General features: G+C 35.5%; 1 protein-coding gene across 1 annotated transcript in view; it reads right to left on the bottom strand.

Moving 5' to 3' along the window:
- ANGPT1 (angiopoietin 1) overlaps positions 1-21,823 on the bottom strand; it is a 148,387-nt gene that overhangs the window by 62,828 nt on the left and 63,736 nt on the right. The window contains exons 2-4 of the mRNA XM_056485645.1: positions 19,341-19,496; positions 18,341-18,462; positions 9,402-9,634 (exon numbers count right to left, since the gene is read on the bottom strand). Of these exons, the coding sequence (XP_056341620.1) occupies positions 9,402-9,634; positions 18,341-18,462; positions 19,341-19,496 (511 nt within the window). The remainder of the gene's footprint in view (positions 1-9,401; positions 9,635-18,340; positions 18,463-19,340; positions 19,497-21,823) is intronic.

Genomic DNA, 21,823 nt, shown 5'->3' with positions numbered 1-21,823 from the left:
CATGTGAAAAACAATTTCTCATTGTCAGCTTTTTACAAGAGTGTTCCAGCTGGTGACTCTGCATTCTTAGCTGAAAGTATCAGTAAGTCTGCACCCATTCTCTACAAGCCACTCACAATTTTGCTGCAATCTGCTTCTATTATCTTTTGCACATCCTGAAGGATCTGTCATAGATTTAATTAATTATATTTCATGTACTCAGTCTTTTGTCTTTGTATATTTCTCTTTTTTTTTGTCCAATGTGAGTTCCAATACTTTATAAAGTATTTGAACACACCATGGGTTATGCGGTAGATTTTTTTTTTCTGATTTCCTGTCTATTCCTTCATAACAATTTTAAAAATAATACTTTAATTTGGACCATTAACTGACAAGTAGAACTTCCTGCATCTTTCATTCAAGATCACTCTGGGAGCTTTCCCTGAATTCATATGGCTGTTCTAAAAGGTGAGAGAAAATAAAACTCTAGAATTTCTTCCTTAGGCACATTCATTTGCTGAATGATGACAAGAGAAAATGCTGGCCTTCATTAAAATGTTCAGACTCTGTGACAGTATAAGCATGTGTCTAATAGACATGCACATTTTGAATGTCTAAGGGAGCACTTAGTCCTAACCCCAAATGTGGTGCAGTCACAGAATGTCACTTACAGGAGCAGGGCTGCTCTGGCTGTACCTGTCAGCTGTGGGCTGGTTCCATAGCCACAGAATGAATCAGCTGGTAGGAGATCTTGCAAAAACTGTTTGGATTTGTTGTAGGGGCAAAAGGGGAAGGCTAGGTTAGGGATTTTGTTTGTTTGCTTGATTGTTTGTGTTGTTTCTTTGTTGGTTATACGAGTTTGTTCTGCTGGAGCAGCTCAATGATCTTAATTCACCCTGTGACCCTACAGTCCCTGGACTGGATGGAGAAGTGGAAGGATTTTGTTTCCAAGGAAAAATGACAAAAGCAAAAATAGTCCCTCTGCTCTCACCCTCTAGCCCTTAATGGCCACATGCCCTGACTGCATGTGGGAGGCCCAAAAGGTGTGTGAACCTCCCTAAGCACAGTCCAGAGTAACCAGCAGGCCATGCTGACATGCAATTAACAGGGCTACAGTGATTCTACCAGCCTAGGCATCAGTCCAAGCACCAGATTTGTTAGCAGCACTAAGGTTCATTACATACAAGAATTTGAGATCAATACTTTTAACATGGGGAGGAAAGAGAAAAGGTGTAGTCAATTAGAGGTCTTAGGTTAACATTTACAGAAATGTTTTAGCAGCTAACAGAACACTACTTTGCCCTCCCACACAGCCTAAGAATCTGAACTAAGAAAGGCAAACAATTGCAGAGCAAGAGCACTCAAGCTATCCAACTACTTATTAAATAAATCATTTAAAGCAGAATTTCCCTCCTGTAGGGCTGCAGGAATTAACTTGGTCTTGGAAAATGAAATTAACATAGAGAGCTTTCACCCTCTCCAGGGCATAATTATTTAATACCTAATAAATTATCTACAGTTATCAAGTTTGTTTCCCAATAAATCCAGCCTTAGTGACTGGCAAGAACAATAATACTCCAAATCACTGTGCATTTGAAAGAAATCACTTAAGAATACCATAAAATGGTCCTCATTAGTGAGCTGCAATAGAATGCCTTATGGTCCATTTACAAAGAGATAAAGACACTTAATTATCCAGCTGCAATATAATTCCTTAAGAGTTTCTGCCTGAGACAGCAGTTTTGTGAGTAACTAGCTATTCACTGAGAGGAGAACTAAAGAAGCCTTTCACTAACTGTACAAGGAGATTAAGTTGCTGGCATTGTTTTATATTCCTAGTGCCCATATTTCTTTAATTGATTTATATTTTTCCACACAGACACCCTAATGTGCATTTGATGTTTCCATCTGAACAATGGTATGCATACAAAGAAATTTTTTACTAACAAGCCATTTGGCTTGACACCAACAGTGCTTGGTTTATACATGCTGATATTCTCTGTAATATCTTTGGTGTGAGTGAATAATGCCAGTTTCACCAAACTGAGTGAAGAGGGGTTTGGCATGGACCTATGCTGGAGGAATGAGGGTGAGTAATTTATTTTAATGTCAGCAATCAAGAATTTATATACACTTCCATTATTAAGTTTTCAGTACAAATAAATATTGACCTTCTGCTGTGATCATCAAGTTAGTAAGGATAAAATATCTGAATCCACAATTTAGTTTTGAAGAATTTAAATATTTTTCCACTAACAAATTTCAAATGCTGCACATTCAAATTTACTAATTTCAGAACTGAATCTATTAAACTACAGCTTAAGTTGCTACTACCTAATATAATTTCTTGTACTTTTAGAACAAGGCATAATTTTGAAATTAAGGTATTCCTGCCAAAGCAGGTATGAAAGTATTTTTATTTTTAAAATATGATGATTTGGAATTGATTTTTTTTTTTAGTTTTATAAAAAAACAACTCAGGTAGTGATCATATAAGTATCAGCACTAACATCATTACCTTTTAACACATAACATGGGAAAAAGAGTACTTGTAGTTGTAAATCACCTCATCATAAAACAACTCACTTGGACAGAGGTGACTTTGCTGATCTAAAAGAAGTCCAGACCCAAACTCTAAAAATGTTAGGTGTGTCAGATAAGACTGACCCCAAAAAACTCTCCAATAGAGTTTTCTGAGCACCTCTGAAAACTGCACATCAATAAAGAAAACAGGAATTGTGTAGCACCTGAACAGAAAAACAGAAAAAACAAGAAACACAAAAGCTGGTGCTGATGTGTGGGTTTAACTGACCATCCACAGGACTGCACAAAGTCAGAGCAGCCTCTGACTGCAGCCCTGCAGCACTTTCCAGTCATTTGCTCGATGGGATCCAGCCACAGAGCAAGGGGACCCCTCTTCCCTGACACTGAGAGCAAAAGAAGGATTCAGTTTTCCTCCAGCTGTCAGGATATAAATAAGAGCAGATCACATAATGGAATGTATCTTTTGAATAGTGAGATTTGTGAATTGCCAGTGAATATTTTCTGATAGGGATCTTCTGATCTCTTTTTAAACTAAAAGAATTTCTGTTATGCATTAAGATATCTTAATAAAAATGAAAAGCACATACTCATAAAATCTCTAAAGATGAAGAAGTAGAGAGAAATTGGGAAAATGGATGTTTTCCATAATCTTGAACACATAATGTCAACCTTAGACTAAGTTATCTGCTTTGACATCTTTGGGAAAATTAAAAATTGTGGAAGGCCAGTGCATTAAACTGGATTTTGTTTAAAGCTTTAGTGCAGGCATTCTAACTTTTTCAAGTCTGAGGTTTTCAACTTATTCTTAACCAAAAAAATTTTAAAACTTAATTAATATATTGAAAGCATCATGCTTTGCTATTACATATATTGCAGTATATTAGAACACATTGATAATTAAAATTCAATTTCTAGTATAAGAAAAAAGTGTCTGTCACTTCATTCATGAGCTCATTTTTTAAATGATGTTTGAAGTACAATTCTGATCCACCTCAAACCTACAGCTTTCAGCCAAAAAGCTGGTCAAAATCTTCTGTGCACCCAGCACAAAAGATTCTTCTATGTTTTGAAAGAAAAATAATGAAGTGATTGATGTGACACAGTCTAAGTTTCTGCCTCACCAGTTATGTCTCATCATGTTGAAAAAAACCTTAATAATGTCAAAGATGAGGTACCAAGAGGAGGCAAGGGTTTAAGGAATGAAATATTTATAGGCAAGAGGTATCAGAAAAGTTCAAAATATATCACCTCAAAATATATCTCAGATGAGTACTGATATTATTCTCTCCATGAACAGAAGAAAAATGCTTAAGACCTGTATCATAAAACCTTGCTCTTCTACACTGCTAACATCTAGTGGATATAAATATCCTCATTATTGTATTCCATGTATGGATGAATCAATATAATATATATATGTTATAGAAAATTGTCAGAATACTAATAGTTAAAGCTACTGTTCTCTTTTTCTGCCCTGTGTCCCCACTAGGATTTTAGATTTTGTTTTTTGTTTTGTGGTTTTTTAAAATTTTGGATTTTTTTTTTTTTTTTTTTAAATACTAGCCCATATTATAAAAGGTGTCTTTGAAGTCTGTCTAATGAAGAAGGCCAGCATCACTGCTGAGACAATTCTGCTTCTGTCAATGGAGCTTTCCCTGAGTCTGTAACCTTCAGGTCATTTCTTTGAAGTTCTCAGTCTATTCTCACTCTTTTCACTTCAGAATAAATTTTTACATCACATCAACTTTGGACTAAGAAGTAGAATAGATTACTATTCAATTTTTTAAAAAAATAAATTACTTTCTATGCCTTTAAAAAAACATGAATTCCTTTCAAATAAACTTTTGGATGTATTTACTTTTCCTACCCATAAACTAGGATACTTGTACCTTTTCTGAAATGCAGACCCACTAACCATGTTATTTACTTTATAAAGTCAATAGCCACTTCTGAGGATGTACATTCTTAGCATACACATGTATTATTTTGAGAATTAGACTTAGCATTTTGTCAGCATTCAAGAGGAAGATAATTCTTCATTTCTCTTTTACTAAGAGGTCACAAAACCAGACATGGTTCATGACAAAACTTTCTCTTCTGTTCCATCAGTTTTCTGAGGTAAATAAGTTTTGGTCAAATGTTTTAGCAAGGTACATTATTATGCAGTCTGGAAGACAGTCAAAGAAAAATCTAATTGGAAAACAAAAATAAATTTATGGTTAAATATGCTTTCCCACTGAATTTTACCTTCCTTTATCCTGTGGGTAGGACTACCTAGGCAGTTTTCACAAGTCATGCAAATTAATTTTAACACAATAGAAATTTAATACATTTTCTTATACTGTGTCTTCTATTTTTGACTGGGCACCTTTTCTGACTTTTGGCTTGAAACATAATTTCCCAGTGGACCAGTATACTTTCTGAACTAAGTGGTTTGAATTTGCATGCACATCTTTGATTGTATTATCTATTGCTTAAAATAATTGGTAGCATATGACTTCTTTTGGGGTTGAGGAGTTTCCTTGAGTAATATTCACGTGACTGTCAACTTTAGCACTACATTTCTTCTCCATAAATAATTTTTCTGATGTGGCAAGTACTTAGAAAGTTTGTTGTTGTTGTTGTTGTTGTTTGTTGGTTTGTTTTTTTTTGTTTGTTTGTTTGTTTGTTTGTTTTGTTTTTTCTCTTTGGGGCAAGGTAAAAGTTTGCATTTATCTACATTTTAATTTGGAGATTACTTCATTTTTAAATAGTTATTTTTATATAATGAACAACCATTTTCTTTGGAAGGCTTGTGTCTGAAGGTGCATCTATTTTAGAAATTCTTCTGTAGTAATTTACTGGCAGATGCTTTTAGCCCTGCCTAAAATATAGAAATATACAGAGACAATGTGACAAGTGTGTTTAGTCCCAGACACATAAATAGAGAAGTGTGAGTCTCCATGGTACCCTGCATTTATTTGACTCTCTGTAGGTTTTGTGACCTATTAGAGTGTGTATTTGAAGGATTACATGCAACTGAAACTCTAGAATTGCTCACACTGGGAGAGAGGTGGGTGGTATTTTGGAAACTGAACTCACAAACAATTCCAAGTTTTACAGGTGGCCCTCATCCCAAAACTGGTCTGTACCAAAACTGACACTGGAAATGGGAACTGGATTTTCTATTTAGGTACACTTATTTTTATTTTTTTTTCATTTGTGTTGCTTTTACTTTTTCAGGGTTTTTTTTGAGGTTTTTGGTTTTTTGTTTGGTTGGTTTGGTCTGGCTGGTTTGGTTTATTTTTTCTCTTTCTCATTTGCCTTTATATTCTTCAGAAATTCTCCTAATATATGCCTAGGCACAGTGGAAGCACTAAAGCAGATTTATTAGAGTTTTCAACCAGTTCTAGGGACTTTATTAACTCCTTAGACTGTTTAACTGAACAAAACCAGTTTCTGTTCAGACCTGTATCTCTACACGACCCAGCTACATTATTCATAGGCTGCTAGCAGGAAAGCTTCAGATAGTGTCCCAATTTACTTAATTTAAAAATAAGTCTTCTGATATGATAATGTAATTACTGGAATAAATGTATCTTATGTTCTGTAATAAAAAAACACATTGATTATCACCAAATTGGTTTCAAATTAATTGGTTTAGCTACATTATATTTTTCACTTTCACAAATGAGAAACTCTTCAATACTATGACTTGCAAGAGAAAGAAAATAATTTTCCTTTCTGTGACTTATCCTGGGAGAGAATTTACACAAGGATGGATGGATGGATGGATGGATGGATGGATGGACAGACAGACAATTTTTAAAATACCACGGAGTAAATATAATATAATTTATAGTGACTTAAATTTTTAATAAGGAAAATCTGACAAAGGCACTTAAAGCCATTCTCAAAATACCACAGGATTTAGACATAATTTGCAATTCCTCTCAACTCTGTTGTTCATGCTTATGTTACTCATCTTTGACCATCTGGCTTTCTGGACTTGATGCCTCCCTTAGGTTGTGCTTTCTGTCAAAGATGGGTGTCCCTATTAAAGACCCAAAGTTCTTAAGAGGACCCATCCTTTTCTATCTCTACAGCTTTCTAATAATTAAAAAATATTTATCAACCTCAATGATATCTAGTAACATTTAACTAAATTACTCAAATCCTCTCTTTTATAAATGGAAAACATTTCTCAGTATCACTGGCTATTCCTTTTCTCCCTGTCATAAATTATTTTGTGCATTTCCATAATAGCATTCCATGTATCTTCTCTCCCACCTAATAGTTCTGTATGTTACAGCTCTTTCTCCTCATATGAAAATTGTTCCAGGATTTTAATTTTTCCATTGCCCTATTCTTTTCTGGACCATTTCCATTTCTGCTATATCCCTTATGAAATTAGATGACTGAGATTTACTGAAGTATAAGACAGAAGAGGTGCCACTGATTTATGTATTTACTTTTTTTATTGTCCGTTTCCCAAGAAAAACCAGTTCTCATAGAGCATTTTTTGTCCTGATCATTAATGCACACATCAAGGTTTGTGTAAGACTACCCAAACTTCATATTTTGGTGTGAATTTAGAGTATCTCCAGTGGTACTTCCCAACATGCATACATTTCCACCTTCAACATATATTTGCACAGGCTGAACTTGGCATTAATTTTTGGCACAGCCTTTAGTACTTAGTTTTCATTAGAGTGGTCTTGTGCTCAAGAAAAATATTTTTTTAACTTAAACTATCTGGCTACTTCTTTAGCTGTGAATGTACCTATCAAAAATATTGGTCAGTTAGACTTAATCAGACAATAAGAAAGAAACATTTCTTCCCTTTAACACTTCTTTTTAAGTTATTCTCCTCAAAGAACAAATGTATCCAAGGAAAATTCTGAACATGATAATACACAAAAGGTAATAGAGTCCAAAATCGAGGACTTAGGTAAGCTATTAAAGTTATATTTAGTCATTTAACTGTGGTAAGCATCATTTACTTCCACAGTTCCTCAGAAGTTAAAAAGACTGTTGAAAACTCAGGTTTTCAGGCACCTGAATTTACCCAGGAGCCCAATTTGAAACACTCACTTCTGTATCCCTCATTCAAAGTTTTTATAAGAAGCAGCTGAGGAAACTAAGTTTAGGGAAAATGTTGGTTTGTTTGTTGTTTTTTTTTCTTTGAATCATATTCAAGACTGTTAGAAAATCTTTTTAAGCTTAAAAGAACTCGCTATATATCTCTGTATGAGAATAATATATCTTTCATTTTGATATTGATTTTAAAATACTCCTGAGCTTTATTAGAACACTCTGGACACAGCCTTGCCAGGTTTCTTTGCCAAAAGGCCATAAAACATAATAAAGGATTTGCATTGCATCACAATGTTTCTCTATTGATATGAGAACAGCCTACTATGAAACATGTTATTTAATTCAAAATGCTAGGGAACTATATAACAGAATGAGCAGAAGGGAACATTTAGAATGAACATGAGAACAGGAAAAGGTTTTCTTTTTTTAAAAAATAGTGTATCAACACTGGCCCAAGCATGCAACACTTCCAAAGTTAGAGATGCAATCCTCATGACTGGACCAGTTATATTTAAGCCACACAAGTTGCATGGGAATATATAGCAGAGAGAAAACCCACATTGCCTTGAGCTGAACAGTTTGACTGATCTAGAAGTCTTCTGCCTCTTAGAGAGAGCACTGAATAGTGATGCAGGGGACAAATCTTCAGTCAGGGGGATGGGGAAGTTGTGTGGTTTCATTTTGGTATTTTGCTTCTTATTTTTTTAGTTTATGGCACTTAAAGACTTAGAATGACAATAATCTATTATGCTGGGCTCTTCAGACTTCTGCTACCTCTCAAAGAACTCTGATCCATGATTCCTCAATTGCTAAAGGACTATCACAACTCATACATTGACAATTTCTCTCTGTTTTTATCCTGTACCTTTCTCAGAAGGAGTTTTATGTTTTCATTTCTGTATGATTTTGCCTTGTTTTTCATAGTTACTAATATCTTCTTCCAAGTGTACCTTTTACATTTTTCACAGAAGTCTCCTCCCATCTCCCTCGACCAGTTCTGGTGAAAGGAATTTCTTTCTTAGGACATTCTTCAGTGTCTGTGGCATTTGAAAATTGAACTTTATCTGAATTTCAGTCTCTGTTTCAGTAAGAAAACTGTTTACTACGAAAGACATACTTGAAGAAAATTGCCCTATAGAGCCTTTGCCGAGCCCTTCTTTCAAAGCATAGTACTTCTACCTTTTTTGTTTGGAGCATCCAGAAACAAACAAAACACAGCAAGAGAAAAGAAGAAAATGATCTTTTATTACAAATAAAATTTAAATCAAGAGAAGAGATTAATCTTTTGTATGTCTACCTATAGCACCATAAGGGTCTATATCCAAAATCATCAATATTATAACCCATAAACATGTAAAAAACTCTGAACTACTTTCCTTTGGTTAGTAGCCTGTTCTCTCCATTGACTGAAAAGGAAGTCAAGAGTAGATGGGGTACAGACATCTGTAAAAATCCATGGTTGGTCAACTTACTTCCAGCAGAAGGAGACAGACACTCAAAGGAATAAATAAATATTTCTAGTGCAAAGGCAATGAAATTTTAGCCTATATCTGATACGGTCAAAATATAAAACCTCAAAGATATTAAATTAAAAGAATCAAATGTGGCTGTTGGTACAAGGGTCAACCACAGCACTGTCTGAACTTTACTTAATTTGTGGGTTCTCATCAGCTCTTTTCTCCTCAATTATAATTTTTCTTTCTTGGAATAAGACCATTAAGTTTTGCTTTTCCAAAAATTCAGGCCTTAATTCACAAAAAATTTCCTAGTATTTCTAATGTTTTATAATTCCAATTTCTTACCTCCTTCCTTGGAGCAGAGGGTGATCAGGGTGTGAACTGTATCCATCAATTCAAGCTGCTGTTTCTGCAGGACACTGTTGTTGCTTGTTGCCTTGTTTAGCTGCTTCTCTAGTTCCTGGATTATGTAGCTTTGTCGTGTAACTAAGTTTTGTAGATTCTCTTTCTCCTCCTTCAAAGTGGCCAGCTCCTCTTTGTGCCTTTCTTCCATTTCTAGAATTCTGTGCTCAAGTAAACTAAAATGAGATAAAACAATTAGTAGATATTATTTAATGACAACACAGTTTATAATACAGGAACCAGAACAATTTTTTTCAGTGTATAATTCACTACCTAAATCAATAATTCTAAAATATGTCACATCTATTAATTCAGCCCACTGAGTCTCTCTGTCAAGTAGTAAACCATAACTGATCTCTAAGACTGCATTTTGTGATGTTTGCATGTTTTAATGCTTAAAGGGCATGAAACTGCCTATGTAGGTATCACTGTGATCTACAAACATCCCCATGGATGAGCACAGGACCAGTAAAACATTTGAGTGTAAAAGCTCAGGCAGAAAAGCCTGAGGTAGGCAGAGAAGGGAGGAGAGCAGGGCACTGAAGATGACTTGGTTGGTAATAGAAATGGGTCAATATGATGAGACAAAAATCAGGACAAACTGCAGAAGAACTTGTGAAGGGCCTTGTCACTGAGTGAAAGATGAGCATTACAAGTATGGAGGTGCATCAAGTAAAAGTACAAATAAAATGTACAAATAGTACAATAAATGTACTTTTTGATGTGGTCTGTGAAGCTGGGATAAGAATCTCACATCAGATGAGCAACACCTGCTTTCACATTAAGACTAATACTGTTTTCCCAAAAGGTAAATCACAACTTGCATTTTAATGTAGGATTCCCTTGTTTTCCTTGAGTCTATTTTCATATCCCCTAATACTCCCCAGCCATGTTGTTCCACAAAAGGCTCCACTGGCAGAAAACTGTTGGGCACCATGCTATGTGACCTGCTTACATCAATTTTTATAAAGAATTTTGCACTTGTATAGGAACACTTTCTCTGGATTAATATTCTTTTTCTAGTACTCTTTCTGTCCTGTGCTGGAAGTGTTCCATTTAGCAAGATGAAAGTCATATTAGGTTACATCTAGAAAAATAGTGGTGTTGTAGACTTAAAGGACAGCTAATATCTGTCAAGAAGCTTTTCCAGGACAGTGCTTTGATGCTGTGGTGGGAATTTAGCAGAAAGAATGTGTTAGTGTTAGATAAAGAAATTAATTCATTCTTGCTGCTACTTTCTCTTTGGGGTTTCTGTTGTATACACCAAAAGTTGTGTTTCTCATGCCCACAAACCAAGTGATGGTTAAAAACTTGCCAAAAAACTGCTTCCTGTTCAAGTCAGTCTTAGGTTTTATTTATTTGCACTCTCCCTCTACCTTTGTTTTTACTTCTGGATATTAGATCAGTGGCAAAATGCCTGCATAATTTTAGGTCATTTAACCTAACAGAGGAATGTAATAAAATCCATATGGAGTTGCTCCTATTCTATATCATGGAGCCTTAATATGAGCTGTTAGAGATGATAACAATGAAAGGATTAAATTCAGGCACCAAAATTTGCTGTGCAAACTAGAGTGAGATCAATTATTTTTTAAGAAGCAATTTTTTTCTCTGAAATATTATAAATGTGGAATGTACAAAGATCCTGAAGAAAACACACTTTGTAATATCAATATGTCTAGTTCTGTGAAAACCAGAAGCATCTGGGTAAAGGAAGTAAAGAAGTAAAGATGTGATGGAAAATACATTTCCCTGGGTTCCCAAACACAAAGGAGAATATATCTCATTTTAAAAGGTCATTAATTAGAAACAAAATAACAAGATTTAGTGGACTGGAATAAGATGGTAGAAGGTTACATCCTGAAAAAAATATAGGGTTTTGAAGCCAAAGACTATAAATTATTTTAGCACCTTATCAGACCTATGGGTGATTTTTCATCACTTGAACACTAATATTAAACATTATGGTCTAGATTCACACGGATTTTTTTGAGAATATTTATGTGGTAGCTTTTGAACTTTCTTATGCAGAAAGTCAGATGTAGTTTAGGTTGGCAGCAGTATTTGAAAAATCTTCAGATAGATTTAGTTCTAGTCATGAAATATTGCCAAACAAATCCACTTCCTTTTGAAATTTATCAGTTCTATCTACAGAATAATTCTATTCACTGCTAATTTTTCACGGAAATTATTGAAATCCTGGTTGTGGCTCTAGATTTTAACTTTTCTGATAGACTAGTTACATCAATGCATTTGGGATAGGAAAAAGGTGGGCTGGTCACAGTCTGTAATAGAATGGGTGCTAGGTGGGGCCAAATCCCAGTCTGACATCTTACAGCCCCCAAAATATTGTGTATTTTCAATGCAAAAGAAGATGTAATTCAGGAAGATAGAATATAGCTTTATAGTTATGTTGTAACTAAAGACAAAAAAGTTCCCTTTATCCATATAGTGCAGTACAATGTATTTCCATAATTCCATGTATCCTTTCTGTATGTCCACAACTAAATAATTTCCATATCTGAATGATTTCATGTCAAAGAAAGAGCCTTTGACAGCCACAATTTATGCATTGCATTATTTGTTTCCCACTGTGGCCTTCCTAAGGCTATAGTAAATGAATCTAGGGGGTTGACAATCTTATTTGTGGCAGCCATGTCGAGCAAGAAAAGAGAAGCTGACAATGTTTAGAGCTCCACAGTTTGGAATCTACAGAGACAGAGAGGAAGCAGATGTTTTATGGCTTTAATAATAATACATCCTAATATTTCTGAGTGGTGTGTCAACATGTGGTGGAAAGATGGAAGTGTCATAGTGCTTGCTTCCTTTATAGATTAAAAGTTCTGTAATTATAAACTGTAAAAATGTGCTATTTTCAGGAATGAATATATATTTATGCAATTAGCTTTCTATATCCATAAATCTGTATCAGATAAATGTAAGTCCTGAGGATAGGACAACTCCCTGTGTTCCTGGGAGAAGTCCAAAACATTCATTTTTGTTTTACTGTGAAACAATGAGAAAACTTTGTTCAAATCTCCAAATGGACAAAAGCAAAGTCACACAGATTGGGGATTTCTGAACTGATCTGTTCCAAAAGGAAGAAATCCTTCAACAGCGTGAGAAAAACTGCTATTATGGCTTTTGACTCCAATATGGCCAGAATTATTCATTTGTATTGTTATATTAATATGTGTTATATATCACTTAAATAAAAAAGTAAAAGAAGTGCTGAGAAGCTCACAATAATCTTGAAACAGATTGAAAGCGATTAAAAAGATATTGAGGGTTTCTTTAACTGTGGCAAGATCACTCTGTTGCCTCTTTTTTGTAACATCAGACAACTTCTATCAGACAAATACCATTAAGAAATAATTTGGCTGAGTGCTTGGTAAAGATATTTCCTCAAATTTTTAAAGAAGCATTGTGAAGACAGAGTTAAAATTAAAATATTTTAAGTAGTTTTCATTAATGGCTACTGCTGACACAAAATATTTATAAAAAGAGAAAGAAAGCTCTCTCTACATGAATCAGTCCAACATCCTCAAAAGGCTGACTGAAACATTCTTTTATAACACTTCCCAGTAAAATCTTATAGCTCTTTTTTTGAAGTAAGTTTCCTGTATTAATTTCCTACACAATTCCTATATGTTTGAAATTTCTAATTTTCAAAAATACTACTAATCTAAACATATAAAACATTCATGGGAAATACAACACAATAAAAATAAATCACCATTCACCAGAAGCATCATATAAATATCCATCTATATATTTATAAATATGCACACATAAACACGCACACACACACACACATATGTATATATGTGTGTGTGTGTGTGTGTGTTTTTTATAATTGGAGCCTTTATTTTGAGGAAATAAATGAGGCATTTGGGGAACAGAATAAATTTTTGAATAAAAAAGTGCTGTTAACATGAATAAATACCAATATTACCCATTGGTAATATACACTTTGGAGTCATTATCTAGGCAAATATTAATTTAAAACCAAACACACACACACACATGCAGATCCCAAACCCAGACAAAGATAATTTTTCTAAAGGTTAGCTATGTGTCAGTCTCTAATGTAGTTTTGATGGGGTAGGAACCACTTTCAATGGTGCAAATGATGCCTTGATTTTGTCAGGATCCAAGCCTGTGGAATGACTTGGTGCAACTGATTCAGAAAAAAACCTTACTAATGCTGGAGAGGGTAGAACACCCATATAGATGTCAAAGAATGACTTCTAGTGAAAGCTGTTGTCATTTTCAAAGGTGATGAAGTAAAACATGTAGGAAACACTCTGGTTGCTGTCCAAGGGGGAAGGAAAGTCTGGTTTAGACAAATTGCCTTGTAAGGTAGTTTAATCACTAATCCACTCCAGACCACAGAAGTTTATGAGATTTTTTTAATCTTTGTTTTCAGAATCTTCCATTTAGATGTGTGAGAACAGGATATAGACTAGACCTTGGAGATGGACATTTTTTGCATTAAAATAATATTTTAAAAATTATGATTTATTAAATATACAGATAAAACATATACTTTGTTGAGCCATTCAATAATTAAAGACAAGTAAAGTCACACTAGAAAAAAGTTATTTAGCCATATATAGGTTTCTTTTATTATATATGTATGGAAGACAAATGGGTAGAGAATTTCAATGCTTACTTTTGAGTGCAAGAACATTATTTTACCAAAGAAAGCATGACACAGCTTCTTTATACTTCTTTTTAGGTGAGTGTTTTTAGGTGCTGACCACTGATATTACCTTGGGAGTCTGATACTGTCTGATCAGTTTATGGAAATATGAAAATATGTCCCCATATTTCTCAGGGCCAGTAAAGTAACAAGTCACTTAGCAGCACTAAGCCTACTTTTTATACCAGTGACAAGATAATTCCATTGAAATCACATAAGTGAAGTGTAAAATTGGGATTTATCTTGTTAGTATATCTATAACCTTCAAATAAAACCTGCCAGACACATTGTGTTTCCTCATCCTTCACAGTCAGACATCCAAGAGCCATTCCTGAGTCCTTGCTTTTTATAGCATACAACAATTCTTGTACTGAACGTGTTAATCCAGTATTATTTTCTGCAAATTCAAGCAAGATTTTACATTTAAATTTGACTTCCTCTATTTGTCGATGGAAGATCCAGAATTCCATGATATTTTACCTCATTTGTTTCATTTTAGCAAATAGAAAGTTTTTTTTATGCTTGCATATTGAAACAAATGGCATGCTATAAATTAAATGCAGCTGGTACACTCTGGGGAAAAAAAAAAAAAAAAAACAGAAAGGGGTTCATAAGGCACTTATGAAGGGAAATCTTTCAAGAATAAATCAAAATAGCATTTAGAAAGCTCTTGTGGGAAAAAAAATGGCAATGGAACAAACCACCATTTACATTATAGTGGGTGGGAACCCACAAAACCAAATTATTTATGGCATGAGAACACTCAATAGACACATGATTCTAAGGCAAATGTGACTCTACTTACACCATGGAATATCTTCCATTTCAGTAGAATAAAAAGAAAAAAAATTGGCCCCTCTTCTGAGCAGAGACAGGCAGTAAAGAGAAAGGCCAAGGATAGACATATTTGTAGTCTAAAGAACATGTACTGCTCCCTGGTTAATATGCAGTGTTAGTTTTATTTAAGGATAAAATGCAAGTTACTGTAGTATATCAACGATCAGTTATTGTTACTATAAGATTTTGGATTACTTTCTTCCAAAATTCAGTTCTATGAATGTGATTAATATCTTAATTTTTATTTTATATATAGGAAATTTTAGCACAGAGGAAGAATTTATCAGCCCACAGTACACCATCTCCTTTGATTGTTTTTGCAAAGACAATAGCTCCTACACTAGTTCCCACTGTGCTGTAAACCTACTGCAAAAGAAACAAACTTTCCAAAAAAGCTTAGAGTCCACATACATAATGTGAATAAAAGGAATTTTCTCTATTTATTGGTGTGAAAGTGATATGGAGAGGGATTATGAGTACCTAACTGCAAATAGCAACTAAACACAGCCTGATGAGTCATCTGCAAATATTGTTTAAATTTAAGCAAGCTAAAGTCGTTGGCATGTCCACAAACCCAGTGTCTGCTGAGGTCACCAAGATTTGTCCCACACTCAACCTGACATGACTGATTTCAAGTTTAGAACCTGCAAGGCCAAAACTACACATTTCTTTGTGAGGAGTAGATGATGACACCAGAGTGGATGATCCATATTTTAGTGTAATTCTAACACTGTCTTCTCCCTAATAATCTCAGACCTGAGGAGACTTTAAAAGAACTCACACAATCCATGCCAGGTCCTTGCTTTGCTACAAGATGAAAGTTTGCATGCTTTGCCATCTATCCACAAACACCTATACCTCAGAGACAAACAATAAAAAATGTGCTTTTAAAACACCCTCCTTCTCTTCTGTCTCTTCAAAAACCATTTTATCATAATGTCAGCCAAGTCAAAGGTCAATTCAAGTAGGGCTTATTTGTTTACTGACACGAAGACTTTTTACTCTGATTCATTCCTAAGGTAAATAAATAAACAAATCCAAATGATTAAGTATATAAAATGCAGTCTCTTAAGCAGCCAACAAAATTTTTTGCGAACCATATTGCAGCAGGTAAAAGTACAAGTACTTTTATATTATATAGTACTTGTATTGGTACTTAACTAATGCTTGAACTAAGTCCATTTTGAAATAAATTTGTAAAATATGTAGAATGAACTGCCCCCTGCCCATCCTTATCTGTCTGTGGATTACAGGGAGAGCCCACACAAGCAGTTTAGGTGAATTACCTATTTATGAGATTGCTGAAGACAAAATTAATCCCATACTAATTTATTCACATTACTATTTGATTAAGTGACATCTGTGGAGTTCAAGAGTTTTCAATGTAATACAATTTCTTCAGAATAACATTTGCTGGAATTACTGGTTACAAACAGTTTTTAGATTAAACACATTAAATTGTTTTTTATTATAATCAGTTGCAATAATGACCTATTATTCAACCAGCTTTGCAACTAGACACATTTAACAATCACATTTCTTCGTAGCAATATTTCCTATTTTATAATTACTTGTATTTTGCCTTCTTCACCCTGCAGCCTCTTGCCCTCCATGGTGCTAGTCTGCCTTATGCATAACCCTGGGCAAGGTTTTTCTGCTCAGCTGCTGATTCCTGTCCAGCAGCATGGGGTCACACTGCTCTCTTTGGAAGACTGGCTGATCTCAGTTAAAACAGTCCTCTGCAGCTTGTATCACATATTTCAGTGTCTGCCTTGTCCCAAAAGCTCTTTGTCTCATTTCAATCTCAAATGTAGACAGAGGAAATAGAAAGCTTAGTCCTAGACTGGCCTGACTGCTGTTCCTTCTAGAAGGGAGTGAGGCTGAGGAGTCAGAGCACTCCCTGCCTGCTGCTCACACCTGTGCATTGCAGAGGCACTGGATGGTGCAAAGGGAATGGAAGGGGAGCAGCTTTCCCCACTGCCCTGGGTGGAGCTGTGTGAGGAAAGGCCAGAGCTGGGCACAGCTGGCTCCAGCTGTCCAGTGTGAGGAGAGAGGGAAAAAGGGAGAGAATCAGTGCTGCAGACAGCGAGGTCAGAGAAGGGGAAGGAGGCACTGGAGCAGACACAGCCCTGCAGCCTGTGGCACAGACCATGGTGCAGCAGATGTTTCCCATGAGGACCCTATACTGGGGCAGATATGTCTGGAAGGAAGGTGACACCTGTGGGGAGCCCATGTGGAGCATTCTTACCCTGAAGTACTCAAGCCTGTGGGAAAGAACCAAGCTGGAGAATGGAAAAAAACATGAGGAAGAGGGCAAGGCAAAGTGTTGTGCACTGTCAACAGCCCCAATTCCTCATCCCCTTGTACTGCTCAGAGGGCACATAGAAGAATCAGGAGTGAAGTTAACCCTGGGAAGAAGGGGAGGTAGAGGTGAAAGGTCTTTTTGGGTTTGTTTCTGTTTCTCACCATCCTACACTGTTATTAATTGGCAGTAAATAAGGCTGTTTTGCCCATGACAGTAACTGGTGAGTGATCTCCATGTCTTTATCTCAACCACGAGTTTTTAATCATATTTTCTCCCTGTTTTGATGATGAGGGGGAGTGAGAGAGTGTCTGGGTGGGCGTCTGGCATCCCAGACAAGGTCAGCTCACCACACATGCTCTCTGACACTAAATTTCCAAGCCCAGTGACTTCAGATGCCAAGTCCTTCTGTCACAGAAAGGGAACACTGGAACTGCTTCCTAGCTCTCAATATACTGCTTAAAAAGTTCTGTTGCTAAATGTTTTTTTCATCAGCTTTAACATAAAACCCAAATGTTTACCATTGACTTCTTAAAATGGAGCATAGCTACAAGTATGCTAATAGATATTTGCTAATATAATTGAACACAAAAGGAGAGGGAGATCCTTCTATGCCTTATCTTTGAATTCATTAAAATTAGAAAGATGAAATAATGAAGATTTTCTGTTTATGATACACTTTAAGGTAATTGAAGATCTCATAATTTAATATTAATATTTTTTTTTCTTCAAAACACTCTTAAATGTCGTCCCTATGCTTCTAGGTTGCAGGAACTGTGGTCATATGACTAAGTTGTCATGACACAGAGTAAGATGTAAATTTACAGTGAACATGAAAAAAGTGGTAAAAATCAGTTTACATTTATCATACAGGACATAATATGGTGTAAGTTCACACCCCAGGTATTTTAGAGACTACACAAATATTACCTATGCTGTCCACTTACCATATTTGCTCCTTTCATCAATGGCTTAAAACAAAGTGTACACAGACCACTTTGTAATGAACAGAGAAAGAGACCAACTGCTCATTCTTACCTGTTCTTCTCATGAATTTTTAGAATTTCATGTGTCTGTTGTAGCAGCTGTTTTTCTAGTTTGTACGTTGACAGGGAATTTTCCAGTAGCTGAATTTCAAGTCTGGATGTTTGATTTAGCACCTTAAGGATAAATTTAAAGCATTAATGTTTATATTGTCCTGAATATTTTGTTTTAGCAGCATAACATAACCATTTCATTCTGATTTGATGATTTGTCAAAAATTGTTTCTAAATCCTTCTTTAACCTCAGCTGGTGCAGATGAACTCAATCAAGCTACACTGATATGTACCAGCTGATATTCTGGCACTGTGTTTACTGTAGAATAGTAGTAGATCAGCAGAAAAAGGCAAGGTGACTGCCAAATAAGCTTCATTTCAATGGAAAGAACAAGAGACATGCCTCAAACATGCATTCCTACAAAGCATGCTTAAACCAGAAAGTGCAAGAGTACTTGGAATGAAGTCAATGTGTTGCATCTGCTATTTTGTAAATAGAGCTCCTACTTTAGCTTTCCCCTGCATTCTCTCTTTTGTGATGTTGGCAGTTCAGTGGCTTATTTTCATTTGAAATTGTTGACATTTGCAGAGCAATCTGAACTGTCCTTTTTTGTTGTCTTACAGAGCTTAAAAAATTGGGAAATGATTGATATACAGCAACAATGAAGATCAAAAGCTATGGTTTAGCCTGTTACTCATTATTTAGCCTGACACTTGCATCATTGACAATAGGTAGCTGTTTATTGAAAGTCAAATGCTGATCTAGTTTCCTGGGCAGTCCTACCTTTGTTACACACACAGAGCTGAATATACTAACCAAATGAAACCAAAGAAATAACATAACAAGGGTCAATCATCAATGCCATTATTACCAAGAAACAAAGTGTGTTTCCTGGACCCCTGTGTTGAAATGTTTTGTGTGGTAATGCATTAGAAAGGAAAGAGTTTGGGAAATGTTCTCTGCAATGAACAGCTTTTTGTAAACCATGCTGGGAGCATACCTGGGTTTCAACATCCGTGAGTTTTCTCGTCTGCTCTGCTGTCTGGCTGAGGAGGCTGGTCCCTATCTCCAGCATGGTGGCAGTGTGGTTCTGCACAGCATTCTGCTGCAGCTGCACCATCTCTGATTTCATGTTTTCCACAATGTAGTTCTCAAGCTGTAAAAGAGAAAAGGTTGTAGCTCTGTAGTGTTTTAACCTGTTCAGGCATTTTGGTGTCATGAAGGGTGCATTGCTGCCATTCTTGTCAAAAGCAGAAATTTTAATGTTTTCATGGGCATCCCAAGTCTCAGTTGACCATATGACCACTGGGGTAGGGATCTGACTATCTTCCCCTTTCAGTCAGAGTCCCAAGATTTTTCCAAGTATCATGGTCTGCTGGCATGAGCTGGAGCAGGCCCTGCCTTTATCTGTGTCAAGGTTGCAGTGAACATTTGTCATGGAGATATCACAGCACCTTCAAAATGAACCCTAAAAGAGCAAAGCACACCAGAGGAAACCATCAAACCCTATTTTGGACATCATAACTTTTATGTGGACATCATAATTTATATATGCATTTATTACATATCAGAAATCAGAAACTAGATGTTTTCACATATAAATAAAATACCCACAGATAGGTATATAAATACAAAAAGAAATTAATATTTTAAAGTCATTTTCTTTGCCTGTTACTTTAATTACATTACAGAGGGCATTGTGATTGTGATTGCATCTGTGTGGAGCTACAAAAGTTTTGACTAGCAAGAACACAACCATAGATTGATGTATATTGTATAACTCAAACTTTTAATTATTCCTGTCTAACACTGTCCCCATGGTATCCAGTCTTTGGCAATTGCCCTTGGTTACTCACCCCTAAGACAGACTCAGATTGAATGAGAGACTGACTCATTATAACAACAAAGCTGACTTTCCTGTTTCAGAATTACTCATTAAATGCTTTTGTAAATATTTGGTGTTCAGAATACCACCACAATAGTTTCTGTGAGCACATCTCTGGAGTATCAAGAGCTGTTCACTCAGGCAAAGGAGGGTTGAACAAGGTCTGAAATAATATAGGGGCTTTGTTACATTAATTCCCTTTCCTTCCTCCTTTCACCTACTTCTTTTAGTTTGCTCTGTAGATTTATTGGTTGCAATACTGGCCCTGCTAAAATCAATGCCAAAATTCCCATTGGCTTCAATAGGCCAAGATTTCACCTATTATTTTTATTGCAGGAAGCCAACAATTTACCAGGTTCATTATGACCAAGCATGGAATTTCATCTGAAGTCTTCCCTTCTCTGGAGGCCTTGTATTAAGCATATGAACTGAGCTTTCTTTGTGGTTAGTTAAGAGAAATAGCATCTATTTACTAGGTGATAAAAGGGTCCTTGCAGGGTGGCCTCACAGAAGATTTGACACATGGAAACCTATTCACAGAAACAAATTAAAGAACATTTAGGGGTTTAAGTAATTTTCTAGAATTCCTTCATCCTATAATCAAGTTAGGTTCAATTCCTCTCGAGACTCTGAATTAACAAGTCCTTAAATTACTATATCTACTTATTTCAGCTACTTTCTTTGCAAAAGTGAAACAGAATTATATTCTGCATTCTTTTCCTCTCATCTCACCCCTCCAACTATATGGGTTTCCACAGTAAATTGATGTCCTTGTTATTAATTTGGCTGCATCTGCTTTCAGTAAGACTCATTACATTGCAGAGGAGTTGTGGGTAACACTGAATTACCAGTGGGATGCATAAGAACGCTGTAACATTCTCAGAAATAAAACTGTCAGAAGGTTCAGTGTTATTGGTTAATAAACATTTAAACATTCCAGAGGATTATATATAAAAAGTATCTAGCCTTTTCTGGAAAATGTCTATTGAACAACCCCCATAGAAACCACCCAAACACTAAAAGAGCTATTAAAATGGAAGCTGTAATTTAGGGTCTATGTAATGATAAGTGTTTGTGGCAGACAGCTTAAAAATAAAATTAGAGTTTTTTCTTTGATGAAATAATGTTGGTCCCGAGTAACAACTATATGTTAAGAATTGATATGATATCCAGAAGATGTTTTCATATAGTCCTTACAACAAGACTACAAGCTAAAGTAACAATAGACTGTTCTCCTCCAACCACAGACTGCACATCATTTGGAAATATAGAAAGACAATGACCAGTGTTATTTTGTAAGAGTAGTTTTGTGTTGTCATGCCTTGCAAACATGAATAAGTACTAGTAATGCTATACCACAACCCAACCAATGAAAGTTCAATTGTTTTTTCATTATTTTTCTGTTTGAGGGAAGGTCATACCTCCCCACAGTGACTAACTGCCTCAGGGAGTGAGATAAAAAAATGACATTTGATGTGATTTGTGTTTTATAAATATAAAAACAGCCTTAGTGGGAATAAGTAGGAAGTAGAAATATATAGAGTACCTTAGAATTTCTTTGAGCTTTGAAGAAGCAGAAAGGGGTTAGGAAAGACTTT

The sequence above is a fragment of the Oenanthe melanoleuca genome, chromosome 2, assembly GCF_029582105.1.
Source record: "Oenanthe melanoleuca isolate GR-GAL-2019-014 chromosome 2, OMel1.0, whole genome shotgun sequence".
Taxonomy (NCBI): Eukaryota; Metazoa; Chordata; class Aves; order Passeriformes; family Muscicapidae; genus Oenanthe; species Oenanthe melanoleuca.
The sequence above is the reverse complement of the archived record's forward strand: the minus strand, read 5'-3'. Positions and strand labels throughout refer to the sequence as shown.